Below are 23,483 nucleotides of genomic sequence, written 5' to 3' on the forward strand. Positions count from 1 at the left end.
ATATAATACAAACGATATAATTATGAAAGCTGTCTTTCTAGGATAAGCGTTAAAGCAATTTTGCAAATCACTATGAACACATTTTACCGCGAATCGAATCAAACAGAGTTGAATAAAATTGTATCGAATATGAATGTTTATATTCGTACGTTATCGTCAAGCGCTCTCCTAAGGTCTAGTCATTCATTCGGCCTTGTAACAACACAGTAATTTTGTCAATGCTTCGTAAATCGATCAGCGATTAAGAAATTCGCCGAAAATATTTACGTTAATCACGAATACATTCCCTTATCAAATAATTGTACGATACCTGTTTACGCCAGCGTATTCAATAAAAATTGTATATTAATTTTAGACCAGTTATCTATTTATACGCATATTACGTGTACATACAAAAGGATAAATGTATATAAATCTATTGTCAAAAATAAAACATTTTATTATCTTGCATTTGTGTAGCTTGATCAGGCACATATACAATGATACAAGGACACAGTGGAAATCGTATGATGTGAAATTTCCTTGTCTTCGTAAAAGTCTTACGTAGAGATAAAATTTTATCAAAACGCATTCTTATCGAATTACACCAACGTTTAATAAAAAGACATTGCCTGCTTATCATGCAATCTGAATGAACATGTATAACGATTTGTTATTTCGAGTCAACGAGAGCATATATATATATATATATATATATATATATATATCATATATATATATCATCTGGATCCGTATCTATCAAAATATAAAAATATTGGTTGATAATAAAACCGTATTATGCGAATCACAGTCTAATTGGAAATGCGATTGGCACCGTCTTATTTGTTTTCTTCAGGTTCGTGCGTTATTGCTTATATTCCTAAAACCGAATCGATCTTGACCTATTAAATCAACTTTGCTTTTCACCCTGGAATGCGTCACCACATACGGCCAAGGACCATTGCCAAAAGAGCCATTCGAACGTAGACACCATTTTCAGCCTGCCGGAAGTACGCGGCACGTGGGTCCGTATCAAATTCTGTACTGATTTCGTTCACTCGTGGCAAGGGATGCATCACTACCATCTTCCTCTTCGCGCGAGACATCAATTGCGGAGTTATTACGAAATGACCGCAAACCTGTAAGAAAACGAGCATTTAGATACACGAACGTGATACAACGTTTTGTTTTGTTTCAAAATAATGCTTTTAAAGCCCCGTACAGATTAATTCAGTAAGTAACTTATTTATTGCTACCTGAATTATTCCTCTAAATCTCTCTACTCTTATCCTCGTTAATCGAATGTCTTGCATTTTTATTATGTTTATGATTAGATAATAGAATCGTATTACTGGCAAGACTCGAATTTAATTAAGTTCGCTAATCCAAACGATACTTCGTGATTTCCAATGCTCTTGCGAAATACACAAATCTTAAGGCTAAAGAAATATCTCTTTGTGCAAGAAACTTAATCTTATGAACGCACTATTATCTTTCTCTTCTCTAAGTAACAACTAATAAGTTTATCTTGATAATAAGGCCTTGATCGAGGTCGCATTTAATAATCGAACTATCTTGCAAGATTAATGATAGATACAAAACAGGGATCGCTGTAGGTGTACTGTATTACGGTTTACATGTTTCAATCGTGGACATTTTATGTAATGCTCGTTTCTGATTAATTATTTTACCTGCCTTTTATATAATTCCTATACAGAAACTAGTCTAAGCTAAGTAGCTCTCGGTTTCGAGTCAGTGCGAGCGTCTCTAATTTATTGTATCTAACCAAACCATGTAAAATGCAGTTAGTGTCAGGATTAAAAATTTTTCTCGGCAACTCGCATATCCCTAAAGGTCCTTTCGAGTAGTAGAGGATATGTGGAGAAACCAAGCTTTCGCGGAAACAAGGCAACAGGTGTGAATGTAGGACACCTGAATCCAACCTTCCAATACTGAATCCTACGCTGATTTCGCACGTTGGAATTTTCAAGGTGAATAAAACTTCATCTAGCAACCTTTTTAGTTAAAACTTTCATTACGTGATTACTTACTTTATTATACTCTTCTTGTGTGGCGAAACGTTCTCTCTGAATGCGTGTCATGTAAAGGACATCCGTGTCGGGAAGAGCATCCTCGAGGGTGCTGAATTGTTCCTGCGTTATTCCGCGTTCGTACACGTACTTCACCACGTGGTCAGGCATACCAAGGCCAGGAGGGCACACGTAACGAAGTTCAACATTGTACAAAGTCAACAATCTGTAACACGAAGCAGGTGTTCGAAGGTTATCGCTGGTTGTAACGTAAATCGAATGGATTAAATAATAGATTCGTAAAATGTACACGCGATGTCTCACCTTGATAGTGAATGGACTGTTCTACCATGTTTCAAATCGCCCACCATAGTGATCGTTAAGCCATTCACCGTACCGATCTCGTCTCTTATGGTAAAAATATCGAGTAACGCTTGGGTTGGGTGTTCCCCAACACCGTCGCCGGCGTTCAATAAAGGTTTTCTGCAGTGTTGTGCAGCTCTCTGAATACGAAGCATTTATAATAATAAGCGCATTTATTTCCAAGTAACTTAAACCGAACAAGATTGAAATAATTTAAGTTCGAATAGAATACGTGGAAAGTTGAAGAATAACTTACTGAAACGGCGCCAGGTTCAGGATGTCGAAGAACCACTACATCCGCATAGCCTGCCATCACCGCTACCGAATCTGTAACAAATCATCGTGTCAAACTCATCGTACAACGAGCTCCAACCTTCGCTCTCTATCACACGTGATCGCAAACCTTCCAAACTTTCTCCTTTCTTTACCGACGACGTTGAACCATCCATATAAATCACTCGACCTCCGAGTCGTTCCATCGCAGACGCGAAGCTGCAAGATGTTCTTGTACTGACTTCGTAGAAGATGGACGCCATCACCTTTCCCTGTGCAGAACCGATAATCAACATAAAGTTATCGTCAAAGCGATGGAATGAATTAGACTCGATGCAAGGTGCAAGATGCTTGATGCAGACGAGTGTGTTTTGTTGCACGTCCGTTCCATACACGTTTTAGCAATCCATCGTATTACGTAGGGAGATACTTTATCATTCGTTGAATTACATGTGGGAGAATTGATATCTATTCGCGGTTGGGTATACATGATTGATACATCTGGCCAAGAACGTTGTTTTGTCGCTGTATGAACATTGCTCCCTGTACAATAAGAGTTCTGTCACGCGTATCGCGATACGCATAGAATGAATACCGAATGCTCATTATCGTCTATTAGAGTGTCAATATCCATACAAGTTCGCACATTGCTAGACTGCGAATTTTTATACACTTATGCGAGATTGGAAAGCGTAAACATGCACAGAATGCATATGATATGTAAAAATATACAAGATACCGAAAGTATAGTATACGAAGAACATTTAGCGACTGAAATAAATTTTTGTTTAGATTCTATTTCTTTAATTATCGGATAAAAAATATGAAGTGGCATAAACATCCGCACAATCGGCTCATCACGGTATCGCGCGGAACCATTCAGCATTGAGAATGTTACGTACGATTCGATAAGATCTATTAGGATTGCTAAGAAGTTGCTCAGATAGCGTATGAAAATATCTCTTTTCTTCTCTTATATTATTGATTTTCCTGCTCTCCTTTTTCTATAGCAACTCTTTTATCTAGAAGCCAAAGAGATAAAGCTTCGACCTCGTTCGCTTGTGTATCGCATTTAAGAAGATATTATTTAAAAAATCACTCGTCTGCATAGGATCTTAGTTTCGAAATTACGCGTGTGTTCTTACCCGCAGAATATGATCCAAATGTCGTTCTTTCCTAACAGCGCCGCGAAGAATTTCCGCATAATTGAAAATGTCTTTCAGCAATTCTTTGTTGAAGATGTCCACGGTCAAGATATTATGTCCAATTATATTGTGGCTAGTGTGAGTCGAGAAAATCGTTGACATAGAAGTCAATAAAAGATTCGGATTACTGTCGCTCTTGCATTTCGTCGCGTTGCCAATAGGAATGGGCGAGATGGTGCGTTGTTGAACCATTTGAAGCTTCATGTGCTCGCGGGAATCTACGTCCAGGGCAAAGTGAACGTTCGGCACCTTGTGCGATATCGGTTGCAACAGATGCCCGTATGATTCTAAAACGAATAAACGAAAAATGAATAAATCGTTTGAAATTTTGCTACGGAACAAAGCAATCTGTACCGTTCGTCGTTCGGAAGATAGCATTTATAATAATACGCCTATTCTTAGCCATTAAAGCAAAGAATAATTCTTCGCTCGCTTCAACATATCTTAGAAAAAGAAAACTCTAGATAGGACATTTTAACTAAGCAGAGTAGAGCATTTTTTCCAAAAGCGTTTTCCCAGGCGACGCATAATACTTCCATCGAAACAGATTTCCATACCATGTTGTTCTTCTTCCGACATGTCCGTCATCATCCGTTCGTTGTACTTTTCGTAATTCGGCGACAAGAGTCCGTCCAACGCCGAATTAGGTCGACTGTGAGATATTACATCAATGACCGGAGCATTTATAACCGTTTGCGCTTTCATCTTCGTTTGCAACTCTCTGATATCTTGGCCAAAACCAGGATTCACCAGAACTTGGCCTTCGACGTAGGCAACTTCTCCACGGAGCACTACGCGATGAACCGATCCACGAACTTTCATCCCTGCGAAAGGTGTCCATTTTGATTTGCTGAAAGGCATCGCTTCCGGTATCACCCATTCATCGTCAAGGTCGACTTCGATGTAGGTATTCGGCTGATCCGGCAGATTGAAGATCCTCTTTGGATTTTTATACAGTTTGTCTACTATATCCTAAAAAGATTTTTTCTTACGCTCGATATTGATTGATAAAGATTGTAACGAATTTGCTCCAACAAGATACGAATATCTTTTATGTCGTAATAATGGAACATTAAAAAAGAATGTGTTTATACGATATTGCGTACCTCGATAGAGATCTCGAGTTATTATCGTAAAGCTTTTAAGATGGATTTCGATTACCTCTATTGTTAATTTTCCTTCGTGAACTGCAGTGAGCAAAAGCGGAAGCATCGTCTCGAGTCCAGGAAAGCCGGGTGGCGGTTTTTCACCCGATTTCTCTTGCACGGTATGCGGCGCTTGAATATCGAAAACGAGCGTTTAACAAAACTATTTCTTCGAATAGAACTTCTTCAAAATATCGCACATCTAATATATACAGGTAATCTGCACGTAATTTAACGCACTTTTCTAATGACTAATCGATTTTGTAATCCGACTTATAAGAATTATCAGTCCTTAGATCAAAAGATTTTTAGAACGAAGCTATTACAACTTTTTCGTTTACAGATTCATTGAAAGCCATTTACGCGTTAAGAAATTCTCTCGGTAAAACGGATGACTTAAATTTGCGTTACAAATTTCATCTTTTTTAATAGAATAGTATAATAATATTAGAGAAGACGCCAATAAAATAAAACAAACCATGATCTGTCGCGAAACAATCGATTATATCCAAATTATCCCAAAGAGCTTGTTGATCTTCTTTGGTCCCCAGCAACGGCCTCACCTGACCTCGACCAGCTCCTATGCGCCCAAGATCTTCTTCGCATAGGAATAAGTGATGAGGACACACTTCACAAGTGACAGCCATTCCCTGATAAAAATATGTATATGGAAAATGTAATTAAGAAATGTATAAAAATTGTCTCGATAATCGTCATAGTAATATCTTACACCCTCGGATCGTTTGATGTTTGTATAGTTACAAAATTATCCTCTATCTTGAAATTCACATATTTTTTACTGATTTCTATCTCTTTCTGACAGATCTCGATAATGATAATGGCAGTCGTGACATATTATTTTTGATATGTAGAGATAATAAATAAGTTCGTAAAAATAGCTTACTTTTTCCTTAGCTGCGCGTATTATTTGAATCTCTTCCTTCCGAGCTACATGGCACACGTGAATCGGCCTGTTATGCAAACCAGCCAATAAAAGGACCGCAGCTGTCGTTTGGCCCTCGGCATGAACGCAAAGAGGATATTTCTTTGTCCAATTTTGGAAATGCTGAAATCAGCGAAAATTTGGATAACTAAAGACTCAATCGAAAGACGAATCCTACGTGAAAAGTACGAAATCTCTGCGCGTATAATTTTTCACGTGAATCCGATCCACGAGACTTACCTTAACCCACACCGTGAGATCGGTCAATCGAAGAGTCGTGAACGTCTCATTAAGATACATTTTAAGACCAGCTGCCAACGGAGCTAATTCGCCTGTTATGTCGTGATTATCGGACGAGGCACCAACGTAAATCGCATAGTCGCATCTCGCGTTCAAAACTGCACGCTGCAAGAAGAATACACGCGTTCCATTCGTATTAAATTTATGAGATTTCTAGAGGAAGTACATCACTCTGATTAATATCTAAAACAATGTAATATCTGCAACTATGGGACACGTTTTGCAGAATTTCCTATTTTTCCGTTTCTTTCTATCGGTAGGAAATTAACGAAATATTGTAAAATTGGTAAAATTCGTAGAATACGTAGTGGAAAATATTGCTTCAAGATTTGAGAAAAATCGAACACGTACGTCCGAGTACTTGGCTGTAGCTAGGTCAAAGAACAGAATTTCAATAAAAATACAAGATAAGTTTTGCGATAACATTCTCCTCTAATCTGTTTCCTTATAGCATATTTATTCTTACAACCTCGTCAGTGCTTTGATATCTGATAAATCGACTTTTGACATAATATTGCATATATATATAAAATTTCCAGGAGACTGAAAGAAAAAAAAAAAAAAACGAGGATTTGGATTTTTTTTTAAATCGTCAGAGTGGTGTATTCCCTTGGCACGGAAAGGAAGCCGATATTATTTCCTTACTTCTTTGGCCAGGGCAAAGGATTGATGATCGATCACGGCAGGATTTGTGTTAGGCATCGCCAAGATCATCGTGATACCACCAGCGAGAGCAGCGGCGGTACAAGAAGCGAAATCTTCTTTGTAAACAGCGCCAGGATCGCGTGTGTGTACGTGAATGTCGATTAAACCAGGAAGTTTAATCATCGTACGCGATGACATGCAATCTGTATGAGTTTTCATACGAGGCGCACGTCCACCGAGCATTCTCATAGCCTACGCAATAGAAGAAGCAACGTTCATTGTTACGTCAGTTGTCGATGACTGTATCAATTATATCGTTGTACAAGCATTCATAAATATTCTGAAATAATCGTGAATTTCTAATAATCTGACTATGGATATTTATGCAAATTCATATTTTTATGAATATAATTAACTCTGAAATGGCTAGAAAAGAAATTCTTTTTTGTTTATTGTTGTTCATGATTCCAGAGAAACACAGCCTATCATAGCGCAATGAATAGCTGTTTTAAGTAAAACTTCATAAGATTACGAGATTTAGATAAATAATAATGAAAAGATATTCGTAGAAATGATCGATAATTGTTATTTAAATTTCTTTCAATTTCTATTGTTTATTTCATATACAATAGAACCGTGACAGAAATATTGTTACAGATATACGATACAAACGTGTACGTATCTGTTTGAATCAAACATCAAGGATATTTTTCAAGTTTCGTTAATCCACGAGATTTACTTGATATCATGACTATGGCTATTTGGCGATAAGACACAGGGTGTGTTAAAAATGAGATCTAAGAGATTTAAGAACTGGTAACACTGAACGAATGGAGCGAAGCTAATATAGAGGGCCTAAAATCAATGTTTTTACAATCAACTTTTATTATTTACGAGCATTTGATACGGTTACGATATTCGAATTTTTATATTTCAATTTTCTTTTTATATCGTTATAAATACATCCGTAACTGGAACAAATCTCCTAAAATTCTATTTCCACGTTTGTAGATATTTATAAAAATATATTTGCATAAATATATTATAAATTCGTTGTTTAAAAGAGAATCGAAGGTCGTCGTTTTTATACAAAAAAAAGCTTATTTAGTCAGCGATATATTCGTTATTTGCAAACGAATTAAATAATTTTTTACGTTATCGCCTGAAAGCTTTTGCCCTATTATTAAACGATTTCAATCTATGTATCAAATTCAGTGTCAAGGGAAGAATATCGAAAATTTGTACTTACCTCGACGAGTAATTTCGCGCATTTAACATCTGTAATTAAAGGAACGGAATAGTCGACAGCGAGTCTTCTGGTTCTGTAACCATGTGTCATGAAATTGGAAACACGACGCACTCCGCCGTTTCTCATCGGTAGATTAATGACGAGATCGAATTGTTTCTTCGAAAGGAAATCAGCCAAGTGTCGAAGTTCACTGGGACTGGAATCTTCATCGACAGTGATATTCTCGAAAGTCCATTGAACAGGTTCCACCTATTTTTTAAAACATTTATTGGTTCCTTTATTCAGCCGGATAACGTTTTCTTGCAAACTTTTTTTTCCCCAATAAATTCTTCTTATCGCATTCTTCAGATAGATATTTTAACGTATCTATGCGACGATAAACTTAAAATACATACCACGAGCTACATCGAATTTCTGAAACGATATCGAATTGTGATAAACGAATATTATATCAGAGTTAGAAATGTAGATACATCAGCGAGAATTTAAGCACATATATCAATCTGAAAAATACATGGTATCTACTGTTTAAAATTGACGAACACATTCAGTACAATATATGAGAATTCATTCGCAATTATTCCGACCGGCACTTTATCCTGCATTAAGATTAGATATATCACTCTTCCTCTTAGTATATCTTTATCTATGACACTCGTCGGATTATATATAATAAAACGTTTTTATTAAAATATCTTGTATTTTGGAATAATACGAGTCATTCGACTGATTTTTCATATACAACTACCCGTCATAGTTATTAGGACATGTATAAGTTACGTTTACTGAAAAGGAAACTTTTGCCGTATTTCGTTGTAATATAAATTTATCCTGTTTTTATGCATACGTATGTTACATATGTTGTAACAAATATATATAGACACAGGAGAAATTTTGCTTAATTTCAGTTATTCCAAGTAATTAGAAAATAAAAGTAGCGAAAAATATTCACTAACGTGTCCTATCTTAGCATTTTTCTCGATATGCATATCGAAGTGTTTCAAAATTCGCCTATCTTTTTACAGGTCGTTACGAGACGATGGGTAAATGTTTGAAATTTAGTGTAAAAAGAGAACAACGATTAGAAGAGAAGACCTATGAAGGTTCGTTTTTCTTCGGTTTCGAAGACGATGATCGTTTGGAAATTGCGAGAAAACGCGAACGATCTAAAATCACGATATGTTTGTTTCGACTTGTTAACACCCTTGGTCTTTGAAATGTTGAAAAATCATTCTCCAATCATAGCACGCGTATGATATAAGAAAGTCGTGACATTGTTGGTAGAAAACCCGTTCGCGCTCAGCTTACTTGTCGATAGCCGATAGCGAGCGATTAAACCTATTCTGTTGTCTGTTGATAACGATAGCTAAGTATTTATCGGCAGTGGCACCCCACGATTGGATTATTGTCTCATCGACGAGTGAATACGTGTTCTTTGCGAGTTTATATGCGTCATGATCGCGGACGTTGATTCTCCGTTAAAGTGTCAGAATCAACGAATAACGTTTTGTCGTCGGACAAGGTGACGGAAGGAAGTTTCTAGTTGCAACAAACAATCGTTTTAGAGAGTAATTTCCGTGAGAATTAAAAATGGGGAATTCTAATCAGAAGATGAAACGGAAGTTACGGGGGAAAGGAAACAGGAAGCGTGGCAGCAACGACAACGTTCAAAGTAGCGAGAACTCGACTACAAAAAGCGAGGAATACAACGATCCGGAATTGATCATTTTGCGGAGATCTATCGAACGGAATCCCGAGATGTTCGTATTGAACAATCTCATGATGTGCGTCCAGTTCTTTGGAAATTACGAAGAGTAAGATATCATTTTAAAGTTCGCGTACTAATTGTGTTACGCTACCGTTCTCAAGTATCTGGACATCGGCTGCAATTCGCAACTTTATCCAGCTGTTGCTCTCTTATTTATACTAATCAACGTTAATTATCGTTTCTATCGATGTATACCGCCACCTGTATACGATTGACTTGGGACAAGATCGCAAGTGGAAATGAAGGAGCTCGTTACGGAACCGGAAGTTAAGCTCGGTCGAGACGCGTGCGTGCAGTGTATGAAACGTGGATGTGTGTTGTTTCACATATTTTTGCTATTTTATGAATCGTAGCAAAATTTAAGAGAAATGGCTTTACACTGGTCGCCGCATTGAAGCGTACAGCGAGCGATATTTCTTCGCGTGCGCGTGTCTCGCACGACACATCGCAAACAGGAAGCTTTAGATTCACAGCACGATAGAAGTAATATTTTAAGAAATCACCTATCTTCTGACTTATTACCCAATGAAAATTGATCGGTTGGTTAAACAACCGATTAAATAACTCGCTGATACAATTAAATATAATTCTTCTGTGATGTAATTAAAGTTATTTTTATAAGAATTACATAACACAGAGAATATTCTATTTAAAAAAAAAAAAAAATGGAATCGTTCGCACACCTGGAGAAGTGTTCTTGTTACGACCCCTACAATTACGCTAAAGGGTTCTATTCATGCAGAGAAAGCACATTTTATATATTGTTACCATTATCGTTTATATGTATGTTTTGCACAACGTAAATCGGAGAGCCGGAAGGCAAGAGCAAATAAAGATACGTAAAAGATATATTTTACATATTCGCAATAATGCAGAAAGTGTACAGATACTCGTGAACAGTAGCGTATATGTTGGAAAAATATTCTTCCGAATAATCGAACAAATAAGCGAGTCTTTAGTCCTCGATCGGTGCCACGATTACGACAAACTCGATAACTTTAACCGGTGATAATACGATTTTATCAGTGGTTGAACAGAAAATAAAATCTTATACATAGTGATGTTTTTCAGAGAAATCAAGCAGGTGAAGGAAACTATGGCACCGTCGCGCGAGATGCAAATGAACAAACGTTTGCCTCCTCAAAAGCACGTGCTGCTTCCAGACATTCTTCAGGAGCACATCGCTCGTCACCTCGGTTTCACTTCCATGCGACAATCCTTTAGGCCAACCATCGAACCTTTGCAGCCGGTTCGAATTTACATGGTTCACGATAACGTTGACATCACGGAAGAAGGTTATCCGTCACACTATAGTCATGTGAACGATACAACTGTATATAACATATTGTTGAAACCAACGAAACAACAAGGTAGGTGACGATACGTGGCGTAGTCTGGTTATAAAGTACAACACTCGAGGGGTAAACAAATTGTCTTTACATTGTCGCAGGTTCTGTGCAACTGCAGGTTCTTGACAACTTTATAGCGTCGAGGAAAGACGACGTGGACCTAACATCGATAGCAGAGGACGACGACGAACTATACAGCGATGGTAGCATTTACAGTCCAAAATCTCGATCGAATTTATCTGTCCACTCAGTCAGTTCTAGCAAATCTAAACTAGAGATGGTTAAAAACTCTAACTTCAAGCATACGAGATCTTTGCCTAATCTGTGCGACGAGGAAGTCGGGAATGGTAGCTTTTTACATTCCAATCGTAGTAGGAAAATTGCAGAGGAACCTGATTACGATAATGGGTCCTCCGACGCGGAAGAAAGAAAACGTTCGAACAAAAGACCACAGACGAAGGAGGAATTACTGAACCAAGGAAGTCGTCGATGGGAGAAACAAGTGCCACGACAAAAGATCCAAGGACCGAACAGTCAAGATCCCACGAGCAGCAACAGTTCTGGATATCGATCCGACAATTACGCATATAGCAGCGATAGCAGTTGCAATCCGAGTCGCAACTCCAAATTCTCTCAGAGCTCTAGCTACGACGAGCTGGACGAATGTTGGATAACGAACGGAGAGTTTCCCCGTCGTTGTTTCAAGAAAGTCACGTATACGGCCGATGGGAATCTCTACGATCCTAAAACAGAGAAGTTGCAAAAGCTGGATCATAAACAACAAAGAATTAAAATGGCCTTGAGCCGGTACAACTATAATTTGTTTTATATCAGTAGCACTGAGTTTATGAAACACTTTATGAAAGTGTTTATGCATCGGTTGGGGGAGTCGTTGAATTTTGATCAGGAATCCGTGGACGATACCAGACGAGAAGGATGCGTGCTCTATTGTGACAAAATCATGATCGCCAAAACGTTGAAGCACAGTAAAGTGGAACAATACGAGATCATCCCTGCAATTTGGTTGGAGTGGCCTATATGCGCTCAAGAATGGCTGGAGAGGACACGACACACCTGGCCAAATAACAGCGACGTGGAGAAGGTTAAAGACTTTGGATGCTACGTCGTTCCGGAAGGCTTCGTGCCGAGGAATGGAAATATCAATCTCATCGAGGATCTGCAATGGCAGCTCACGTTCCCGGCAGCCGAAAGATACCTTGAAACCTGCATGACACAGGCCCAAATACAAGTGTATTTGATCGCTCTGATGCTTCACAAGACTTTCCTCAGACCTATTTTTGATACTATGTTCGGTCTAACCACTGCTCATATCAGGCACAAATTATTTTGGATGATCGAAGAGAACGCGAACCCATCGAAATGGCCAGATAGTAGATTGGGAGAGTGTTTGTTAATGCTTCTGAATTCTTTGTATTACAACATTAGTCAAAACGAACCTAAGCTTAACGATTACTTCATCAAAAGTAGGAATCTCTTTCAAAGGATACCCTGTGAACAGTTGCTGCACACGCAGAAGCAATTGAAACGCATCACAGAGAATCCGATAATGTACGTTTTTCACGCAATGGAAAACATTCGGTACAGTAACGATTTCTTCCCGAGGTTGGACTACGAGATGTTACTGAAGATATTAACGGCTGACACGTTGACGTTGGTTAATCCGAAACTGACTCAACACGTTCCGATTTCGATGTATCAAACGTACGAGGATCCTACCGAGCAAAATGAAAGATACGATATGAAGGGCTTTTGGGACACGGTGAAGAAACAAGGACACAAACCATCCATCAAGTTGATCACCAATAAGTCGTTAATTGTCCCTCGCAAGGCCACCGACTCTATCATCGAAATCGCTGTAAGATCTATTTTCTGATAAGCTGTTTCTATCGACGCTTTTATCTGAAACATTCGCCATTGAATGACATATTTTATTTCGAGGACGTACGTTCTCGTTGTACCGTGTTCGACAGTCATACATATGTATATCACGAAATACCTTTTTCCTGTAAATTGTTATCGATCAAACTTTCGCCTCAAGGACTCTATTTTGAAAAATATTTGACTACCAACGTAATTAATATTTGTCGCTGTATATTCGATAAGGAACAATACTATTCAGTTATTTGTGCTCTGCAATACTTAATCTTATCTGCCAATGATATAGGATGATCTCTGGATTATAGAGAAACTATTACTCTATTTGTCTCTATTTTTTTACAGACACGTTGCGCTGACTTAGAGGGACCGAGGTTGTGCATTCTTTTAGGCTTCTTCATACGGCATTTCATTCAAATTGCCGAACGATGTAATCAGTACCAAGCACATCGACAGAAAAAGATGTACCTTGATCACGCGGACAGGCTATCAATATTACTTTTCGAGCGTCAAAGATATACGGAAGATGCGCTAGCTTATCGCGACAAGATCAAAATTGTCAGGAAGAACGTAGCTGTTTCCGAACCAGGAAATCAACCGCCAGATACTCCGGAGAGAAATCAAAAGAAACCCATATACGTTGGATCGTTGAACAATCGTTTCACGCAAGAATCAAATTCGTCGAATCAAGTTCGCCAGAAAATCACTGAGCCAATTCCTAGGCCGAGCGTGAAATTGCCACAAAAACAAGTTAATGTTCAAGATGTTAAAGTAATCGTTCACGAAAGGCATTACGAAGAACCGAACGAATTAAATTTAGAAGTTACGAATGATAAGGTGGCCGCTCAAAGTTCAATAAGCGAAAATCATGTGTCAAAATTGGGAATCGATGAACGTCAGCCAAACAAACCGACACTTCGTCTTCAAAAACTTTCAGGAAGTGAATCCACCTACATTTAGAAGCTAACATGCACAACTAATTCCTTCGTTACCTAATAAATTTCTCAACCTTTTGCAAGTAATCTGTAATTTATTGTTATTTAATGTTATTTATACTTACAGATGATTGGACGCGATTCTTAATTGCTTATCTAGAAAAATTAATCGCTTAAGTAGAACTCCATTTATCTGGACTAATTGGAGGACGGAAAGTTTACTTAGGGTATCCCAGGTTTCTTTGAACCAAATGGTGTTAGTGTATTGTATAAGTACAACTATAACAAATAAATGAACCTCTCGGTTGTTAAACTGATCAGCTACACTTTTTCTCAATTTCTCAATTTCATTACATAAGTACACGCGATTAGCGTTCAATTCTCAAAAAGCAGTTCACTTATTTTCATAAGTTTATTCGTAGCAACATAATTGCACAAACAATAGTAAATTCTAAAGTGAATTTTATCATTGGGATTTGCAATATCATCGCTTATGATTTTATATGATGTATTTTTATTTCTATCCACAGAGTAAGGTAGCTACGCTTTGTGATAAAGAACCTGGGACACACTTTGTAATTAGAGTTCACCAATTTTCCCCACTGCCTATTCGTCTTATTTGTTACATTATGATTGATTACGTCCAGATTAATGGATTCAATCGGCGACTTGTTTAACACTTACGCTGCTATCTTTTATGCATATGTTGCGTCCATCAATCGTCTCGGTAATATTACTAACGGAATTATGTAGTTTTAGTCTTCATTAGATATTAATGATACTACGTAGTTATTTATACATATATTTCTGACCGTGATTCACTCAAATAATCTAGATGTTACATCTAATAGAATTTTCATATTTGCAGAAGAGAAATTCGATTTTAGTAACAGCGAAAGTGTTAATCAAATATTAACTAAAATTCCTTTCTAATAAAGAGATTTCTATTATAGCGGGACAAACGTGATAAAATGACATTTAATATATTCGCTGATGCTAAAATATAACTGTTCCACTTTTAGAATTACAGTTTTTTGTCATTAGGAATGACTGTCTTTTAACCTTCGAATAACATCGTTTGATTATAGATTATTATAATGTTTTGTATAAGTTTTGTATAAGATTAGTAGCATATTTAAATGAAGTTAAACATTTCTAAGTTACGTAATCTAACTCTTTAAATTCCTACAGTTCTCAGCGGTTTAACGATATCAGATAAGAGATAATTAATAATGTAGATCAATGTGGAATGATGTAGATCATATCTATCGCTTCTTTTTGTATATTTCTCAGTTAACACGTGACAGTTGCGTTAAAGGCATTAGAATTAAACGATTAAGGCGACGCAACGTATGCATTAATTCTAACGAAAGTATCGAACTATTAGCGCTTAGTATTAAATTAAGTTTTAGGAAATTCCTTTAAGTCAACCTTAACACACGTTCGTATGAATTGTAACTGTAAATATTTAAATATATATTTTAAGTTTCTAATAGAGAATACTCATTACCTCTACTCCGTGCTCTGTGTAGAAATCTGCGGTCCCCATGCTGGCGTATAATTTATAACCCATCTTGTGAAGACTACGAATCGAGGGTAACAGTTCCATTTTGTGCTGTAATCAAGAACCACGCTGGGACATTGCACCAATCGTTGATAATCATCAAATCTATACGTGGCAGAATGAAATACCTTGAAACTTCCAATCGAGAGCAAGATGCCTTTCTGTGGTATATGAAAACCGGTACTCATCATTCCCTTCAAGTAAGCCTCGTACCGATTGTCTCCGAAACAGGCGACTTCCCCTGTGGATACCATCTCAACTCCTAACATTACGTCGGCACCTGTACAATCGTAAAGCGTTATTCTTCAGGTTCATATTTTAAGAAAGAATATTTCAACGTCCCACAGGATCCACAGGGCTTTTTCACTTGGTTTGTTGCATGTAGAACATACAAACCATTTATTGAAAAAATAATTTTTTAAAAAAGGATTTCAGAAAGTAAAAGATGACTATAAATCGATATAGACACAGAATATCTAGGCAAAAGCTAGCAAGCGATATTCAATTGGAAACAGTGAAGAATAAACGCAAAATATTCCGTGCATAGTCTTGCAGAAACAATATACTGTGGCAAGATACTTTGTTCGTAGCGTGGCATGAACGACATCGTGTCGCAAAATATGCGCTTACCAGCAAGACGCGAGAAAGAAAATTGTGGCACTTTAACACCGACTTTGCCACATCCAGCAAGTACGTCCACTGGATCTACAGGCTCGCCGACGATCAGTCGCGTAGCCATAGCTACGAAATTATGATCCAGAGTTTTCGACACGAACGGGAAAGATCTTGATACTCTAACGTTGCACTCGATGACCTTCAGCTCGTTGTCCTGTCGACAAAAGATATGTCACCATTTATTTTTCTTCCTCGACATTTCTATATTATCTTGAGGAATTGACTATAAATACCGTCGAGCCTATCGCCGCGAATATTTCATGCTGATTTGGAAATTTCTTTCCAAAAATTTTACCTTTGCGATCAGTTGCATGTTAAAGGGACCAGTGACGCCAAGAGACGCGGCAATGGCCTTGGACATCATTTTAATCTTCGTCAAGGTCTCTGCGTTGATATCCTGAGGTGGTGTGACCAGAGTAGCGTCACCCGAATGAACACCAGCGTTCTCCACGTGTTCTGATACCGCCATGCAAAGAATAATTCCATCATACGCAACTGCATCGACGTCTATCTCCTTCGCTTCGAGAATAAACTTTGATATAACCACTGGATGCTCCTTGTTCACTTCGCTGGCACTTTTCAAATACGACTCGAGGTCGTTATGCGAATGGGCCACGTTCATGGCAGCACCACTCAATACGTAAGAAGGACGCACTAAACACGGATAGCCGACTTCTTCGCAAAATTCGATCGCGGACTTCAAGTTGGTCAACTCCTTCCACCTGAGCGATCATTATATTTACATTAGATTAATACTTTGATTGTTTAGTTCATACGACTACGTGCGAGTAATACTAGAAATGCGATAACTAGACCGCGGACTTTTACGCAGATAATTATATTTTCAAGAACATGGCTAAAAATGTAGGACCTAAAATAGAGATTTGGTTTATTGATTAAATATTATAACATGCTTTGTTTACCTTATGCATATTTCTAAATTATACGCATTCTGTGTATTTTTGTATAATTTTCGTAAAAAAAAAAATAATTCGTCATAAGTTGCATTAACAATGATTTACCTGGGTTGCGAAATTCCAATGCCATCCAACATACGAGAAAATTTGAAACGATTTTCAGCTCCATCGACAGATTCCGGTGAAGTGCCAAGAATTCTAGCTTGTTGTCTGTGAAGATCCATAGCGATATTGTTCGGCAATTGGCCGCCCATCGATAAAATTATTCCTTCCGGACATTCGTGATCATAAATATCCATCACGACTTCGAACGATATTTCTTCGAAGTACAATCGATCGCTCATGTCGTAGTCGGTACTAACTGTTTCCGGATTGTAGTTCACCATGATCGTCTTTTTTCCCAAGTTTCGTAATTCGCGCAAACAACTAACGGCACACCAGTCGAATTCTACGGAACTGCCGATTCTGTAAACTCCAGATCCTAAGAAAAATGTTATTCACGATTATTCATTAAAAACATAGCCAATTCCCCAATTGTTTTCGACACTCGAACTGCTTTATTAATAGATAAATTCTACTTCCCCCACAAAAGTCGTTTTTGATAAAACAAGGAAAAATCAACTAAAAAATAATTCTAAGTAATTTAATAGTATTAAAAGTTTGTTATGTTCTTTCTATCTATTTGTAAGAAATTAGTGTTATATCAGTAATTCAATAAGAGCCAATCTTACGTTAACGCAACATTTCGTTATGGTCATGAAAAGGAATTTTAGTCTGTCTTTTTGCATGTCCATTTTTTGGTTAAGTTTCTTCATTACTTGCCTATAACCATGGTGTATCCGCCAGGAAATTCTACATCGTGCGTAGTGCCATTATATGTCAAATAAAGATAATTCGTCGTCGCTGGCCACTCCGCAGCAACTGTGTCTATCTGTTTGACCATTGGTCGTATATTACTCTCCTGTCTTTGTATTCTAACTGCTAATTCCGAACTCTTAACCGCAGCTGCTATCTGTTTATCGGAAAATCCAATTTGCTTCGCTCGTAGTAAAACCTCGTGCGATAACTTTGTATGATCTGTACTCTCCAATACTAAATAATAATCGATAATATTTTTCATCTTGTGCAAGAACCACCTGTCTATTTTTGTGAGTTCGTACAATCGATCGATCGTATATCCAGCCTTTATGGACGCTGCAAGGACGAACATTCTTTTATCAGTTGGCTTTTCCAATTCTTCGTCGTTGGGAGTTTTCACGTACGGGTCGAAACCATTGATGTTTTCGTCAACCATCCTCAACGCTTTCTGAAAAGCTTCTTCGAATTTGCGACCAATCGCCATAACTTCTCCCACGCTTTTCATAGAGCTACCAATCTAAAATCATTTTAAGTTTGTCGTTTTTCAATTTTTATGCTATGGTTTGGCTCAGTTGCTAACATCATCTAAATAATTATATTAAAAAAAAAAAAAGAAAATTGTACAAATTTATGTACTGGTCTAACATGTATACCTTTGTACTGACTCGTTGAAATTTGCTCAGATCCCATCTCGGTATTTTAACCACACAATAATCTAGACTGGGCTCGAAACAAGCCGTAGTCTTTCCTGTAACGGAATTATGGATATCCGGCAAACGAATACCAAGAGCAAGTTTTGCGGCTACGTAAGCCAACGGATAACCGGTAGCTTTGCTTGCTAATGCCGAGCTACGGGATAATCTGGCATTCACTTCGATTATATAATACTCCTTGGTGTTTGGATTCAGAGCGTATTGAATATTGCATTCGCCGACAATTCCAAAGTGCCTAATCACATTGATAGCGGTCGTCCGAAGCATATTATACTCCATATTAGACAGTGTTTGACTTGGAGCGATTACGATCGATTCTCCGGTATGGATGCCAAGAGGATCCACGTTCTCCATGTTGCAAACTGTGATACAATTGTCGTACGCATCTCGAACGACCTCGTATTCCACCTCTTTCCAGCCTTTCAATGATTTATCGATGATCAATTGAGTGGAATGAGCGAACGCTTGTTGCGCGAGGTTTCGTAGTTCTTTCTTGGAGTTCGCGAAACCGGACCCCAATCCTCCAAGAGAAAACGCTGCTCTAGCCATTACTGGGTAGCCCAATTTTTCTGCTGCATCTAATGCCTGATTGAAATAATAATAGTAATAGTATTGTAAATAATAATAGTTATAATTAATATAATAGTTATAATATCCTCCTCTCAGTGAATAATCAATTGAATATCGATAATGAGTAAACTGTGAAATTTCAAAACTCAGTGAATAGATCGTACTTTCGAAAGGCACCGATAGCCTGTGCAAGAATCTGTATTTTCCGAAAGTATAGATCGCCGAAGATGGGCTCTCGCAATTCAGATCCGCCACATCACATGCGAATTAATCGCGAGACTTGCGATTCTCTTACCTCTTCGATAGAATAGACCGCCGCACTTGGCGCCACGTTTTCATTGATCTCCGCGATACGTTCCGCGAAGATCTTTCTATCTTCCGTCTCTATGATCGACTGTATAGGCGTTCCTAAAATTCTGATATTATATTTCTGAAATACTCCATTCTTCTCGAGTTCAACGCCACAATTGAGAGCAGTCTGTCCGCCAAATGTCAAGAGGACACCATCGGGCCGCTCCGATTGTATTACCTGAAATATTCAAAGACATAAAATTCTACGTTCACTCGGAGTTCATCAAAATTTGCCAGAAAAGAAAAGCGACTGCTCTTTAGAACTAATCAGGATTCAAATATACCAATATACCTGTTCCACGTATTCCGGTATAATAGGCAGAAAGTAAACCTTATCCGCCATGCCTTTTGACGTTTGCACGGTCGCTATATTTGGATTGATCAGTAACGTCTGCACGCATTCTTCGCGTAACGCCTTGATCGCTTGCGATCCGGAATAATCGAATTCACCCGCTTGACCGATACTGAGACCACCCGATCCCAAGATCAACACTTTTTTCGGTCGTATAGGTAAACCTATGATATTGTCGCTACTGTAGCTCAATTTTTTAATAAGTCTTTCCTTCATAGAAATTGATTGTTTTTTGCTCGCATTGTCGATCACGGCTTCCAAAAATACATCGAACAGGCATTCCAGATCTTGAGGACCGGCAGTGTGCTCCGGATGAAATTGAACCGAAAAGTAAGGAAGCGTCGAATGTACGACACCTTCGTTGCTATTGTCGTTGGTATTGGTGAAGAGTGGTTCCCAATTATCTGGTAATTGTTTTGCATCGACTGCGAATCCATGATTCTGTGAGGTCATGTAACAGCGACCGGTTCCGTGATGCGTGACTGGTTGATTGTGACCACGGTTGCCGTAGCTATACGTAACAAATGTATGTAACACAAGAATTTTTACACAAAACGGAACTATTAAGTAGATATAATTCGCTTGCGTTTTGTTAAAAGAGCTATCTATATAACGAAGAAATAACATGTCTAAACCTGTAAACAAATTTATTATTGAACCGGATAGTACTCCGAGTAAATAAAAATAGGAGAATAATTCATTTTATATGAAAGTATAATACATGAAAGTATTCGGACACTTGTACGGATGTATTATGAATGTATATGTATAATGTATATATGTTATGAATGTAAAAGTTTTGCATGGTAAGTGTTCAAATACTCTCGTAAGTCAGCGTAACATCGTTTTCCTATTAGCGTATGCTAGCTACTTTTGAGAAATAATAGGATCGCCCAGACGAGAATTGAAACGGTATACTAATCGCACACTGATGCAATTAGGGGCAAGCAGAAGAATACATACTTCATCTTATATGTGACGCAACCAGCGGCGATGCAGAGCAACTGATGACCCAAGCAAATACCAAAAATCGGTTTTTGTATGTCGGATTTCAGGATGGATCGAATACTTTCCACCGTTGTTTCGCACTTGCTCGGATCGCCTGGTCCATTGCTAAGGAACAAGCCGTCGTAAGTGGCATTGTTTAAATCGTAATTCCAAGGCACAACGTCTACGCGAGCACCTCGACTAATCAAGCATCTCAATTGATTGTACTTTAGACCGCAGTCTATTACGCATATGCGAGGATAACCAGCGGAATTGTATGTCCTTTGTACAGGCTGAAATTCAATGATCGATAATCAATTTGAACGGAAGACCAAAGGCTCGGAGTAGCTTTGAAGTTTAAGCCTTTGCTGTCTAAACAGCATTCGATACCTTATCTCAAATGGTTTGTGTTAGATATCATAGTTTTTTTTAGTACATTGAAAAATACATTGAAAATTACACGCATCAAAAATGACCGAGATCGAGTATCGAGATCGATATTATGTCGTATAACTGACATAATATCGATTTTCAATTTTTAAAAAATTCTAAACTAGAATACGCGTTTAAATTAAAAATAGAAAAAAGGTTTGTACGTTAAAATAAAAAATGGAGAAGTGAAATAAAGCGTCGAATTCGGGGGAATAAATCCTGTTGTTGTGTACCTGGACCACTTCCGCGACGAGATGTCTGCTGTTCGGGTCCGCTATCGGAGGAATCAAGGAAGCAACGGGATTAGAAGCTGGTGGATCGAACACGATTCTACCTAATATAGTGCCTTTCTCGCGAATAATCTTTGTCAGAGCTCTGGTATCGATTTCGTATATGCCTGGTATATTTTGTTCCTTCATCCATTTGGACAGCGTCTTGGTTTGCCGCCAATGGCTCGGTGTTTCGCATATCTCACCGACCACCAGAGCAGCCGCCCAAATTCGATGAGATTCGAACCAACTGTAATGGCAAACATGTTTGTTACGATCATCGATGCTAAGAAACTTATCTATTTTTAGATATTTGTAACAACAACAAACTGAGTATCGAAAAAAAGTCAAGGTAGTCGCGAAAGGTAAGATTTTTACGAATGGATTTCCCAACGAAATTTCTTGCTCTAGCTACTAAGTAGTTGTTATTACTTTTAAACCTCTTACTATGGTATTTTATGGTTGTCCACCTCGTCGTCAAATACTCCATAATTTCCAATTATCGGATATGTCAGCACTAAAATTTGAGAGTGGTAAGAAGGATCCGTGAGTGATTCTGGATAGCCCACCATACCAGTCTGAAACACTGTAAAAAATGTATCAGTGCGGATAGTACACGTTTGTATACAATGTTCCTTGCAAAAACTCTAGCCGTAACTTGCCAACTATGCAAACACCGGACGAAAACAAGCTTGTAATTAGAGACGTAAATAAACGCTTTTATCTTCGATTTGATTTATTGAAATACGAAAATCCGTTCTAAACATACACGACTATGATTTTAAATCGCCGAATATATTTAGAAAAGGAACCGAGTATACATTGTACGAGATGAATTCACACAAAATTCTAATAGGTTGAAAGTTGAATTTTTATAATGCATACGAATATAAACATCGCAGTGAATATAAACAACGTTATCTTTGTATTCTATGCGCAAACATATTTTCCGTATGAATTCTTCCAGAACTAATACCGAACATGCAAAGATAATGTTCTCCAGTAAACGATAAGCTAGTACATGCTATGGAATAGTCCCACGTGGCTCTTTAATCATCCATTTTCACAAGACGCATATCGTTCTTCTCGTCGAATCGTGAAAACATAATCATATGGTAGTCAAAAGGAACGACGATCATAATACTTTAATTAAAATGAAAAGTACGACGAAAGGGAGACGAGGACAGTCGAAGCGATCGTTACAAGAATCGTGCACGTGCTACATATTTAACCCAATGGACGAGCACGTGTTCCGACACTCACCTATTTCACCATCAACCGGTTTTTCCGCGCCGAAATGTCTTCCCGCGAAGACAGAACCATCTTCGAGTAAAAGATAAACTGTTTTAGATATACGATCAGAAACGGTCGCACGCTCAGTCATTTTTCAAACTCTTCACGGAGTACCGAGCGTGTTCTCGACCCGCTGAACACTGCTCATACTATGGGTCGTAGATACGCTTTATACGTTGAGTATCAGGTATTGGAGTGTCATGTCTCTTGAGTATGAGATCGTTTAGCCTGGTCAAGGCCTACATGCAGCGCCACGAAATCTGCTTCCAGCCGATAGGTGTCTAACTGTCCACCCGCTTGTTGCGCGGACGATTCTATGCGCATGTCACGTGATCTGTATCAGTCCCATACATTGGTTTTGATTTCAGGAATATTATAATCAGAGCAAGCGCCATGTTGTAGCTCCTCAACGGATTTGAATT

The 23,483-nt window shown here is 38.1% G+C and overlaps 2 protein-coding genes across 2 annotated transcripts; one reads left to right on the top strand and one right to left on the bottom strand.

Annotated features, from left to right (window-relative positions):
* Positions 1-418: 418 nt before the first annotated feature.
* Positions 419-23,249, bottom strand: rudimentary (carbamoyl-phosphate synthetase 2, aspartate transcarbamylase, and dihydroorotase rudimentary). The gene is made up of 26 exons (XM_069124772.1): positions 23,032-23,249; positions 22,216-22,354; positions 21,733-22,018; positions 21,044-21,360; positions 20,021-20,591; positions 19,673-19,906; positions 18,748-19,392; positions 18,059-18,611; positions 17,342-17,717; positions 16,615-17,041; positions 16,275-16,473; positions 15,773-15,924; positions 15,591-15,695; positions 8,133-8,381; positions 6,884-7,135; positions 6,179-6,343; positions 5,900-6,061; positions 5,474-5,645; positions 5,012-5,127; positions 4,408-4,822; positions 3,791-4,137; positions 2,776-2,917; positions 2,629-2,699; positions 2,334-2,512; positions 2,031-2,235; positions 419-1,118 (listed from the first exon to the last, which is right to left on the bottom strand). The coding sequence occupies exons 1-26, from the start codon at positions 23,150-23,152 to the stop codon at positions 918-920; spliced, it is 6,801 nt and encodes a 2,266-aa protein (XP_068980873.1). The 5' UTR covers positions 23,153-23,249; the 3' UTR covers positions 419-917.
* On the top strand, positions 9,457-14,167 carry LOC138185663 (uncharacterized). The gene is made up of 4 exons (XM_069124780.1): positions 9,457-9,946; positions 10,972-11,270; positions 11,351-13,125; positions 13,491-14,167. Exons 1-4 carry the CDS (start codon positions 9,723-9,725, stop codon positions 14,103-14,105), a joined length of 2,913 nt encoding a protein of 970 aa, XP_068980881.1. The 5' UTR covers positions 9,457-9,722; the 3' UTR covers positions 14,106-14,167.
* Positions 23,250-23,483: the final 234 nt, after the last annotated feature.

Source organism: Bombus flavifrons, chromosome 12, assembly GCF_040668555.2.
Source record: "Bombus flavifrons isolate JBK064 chromosome 12, iyBomFlav1_principal, whole genome shotgun sequence".
NCBI lineage: Eukaryota > Metazoa > Arthropoda > Insecta > Hymenoptera > Apidae > Bombus > Bombus flavifrons.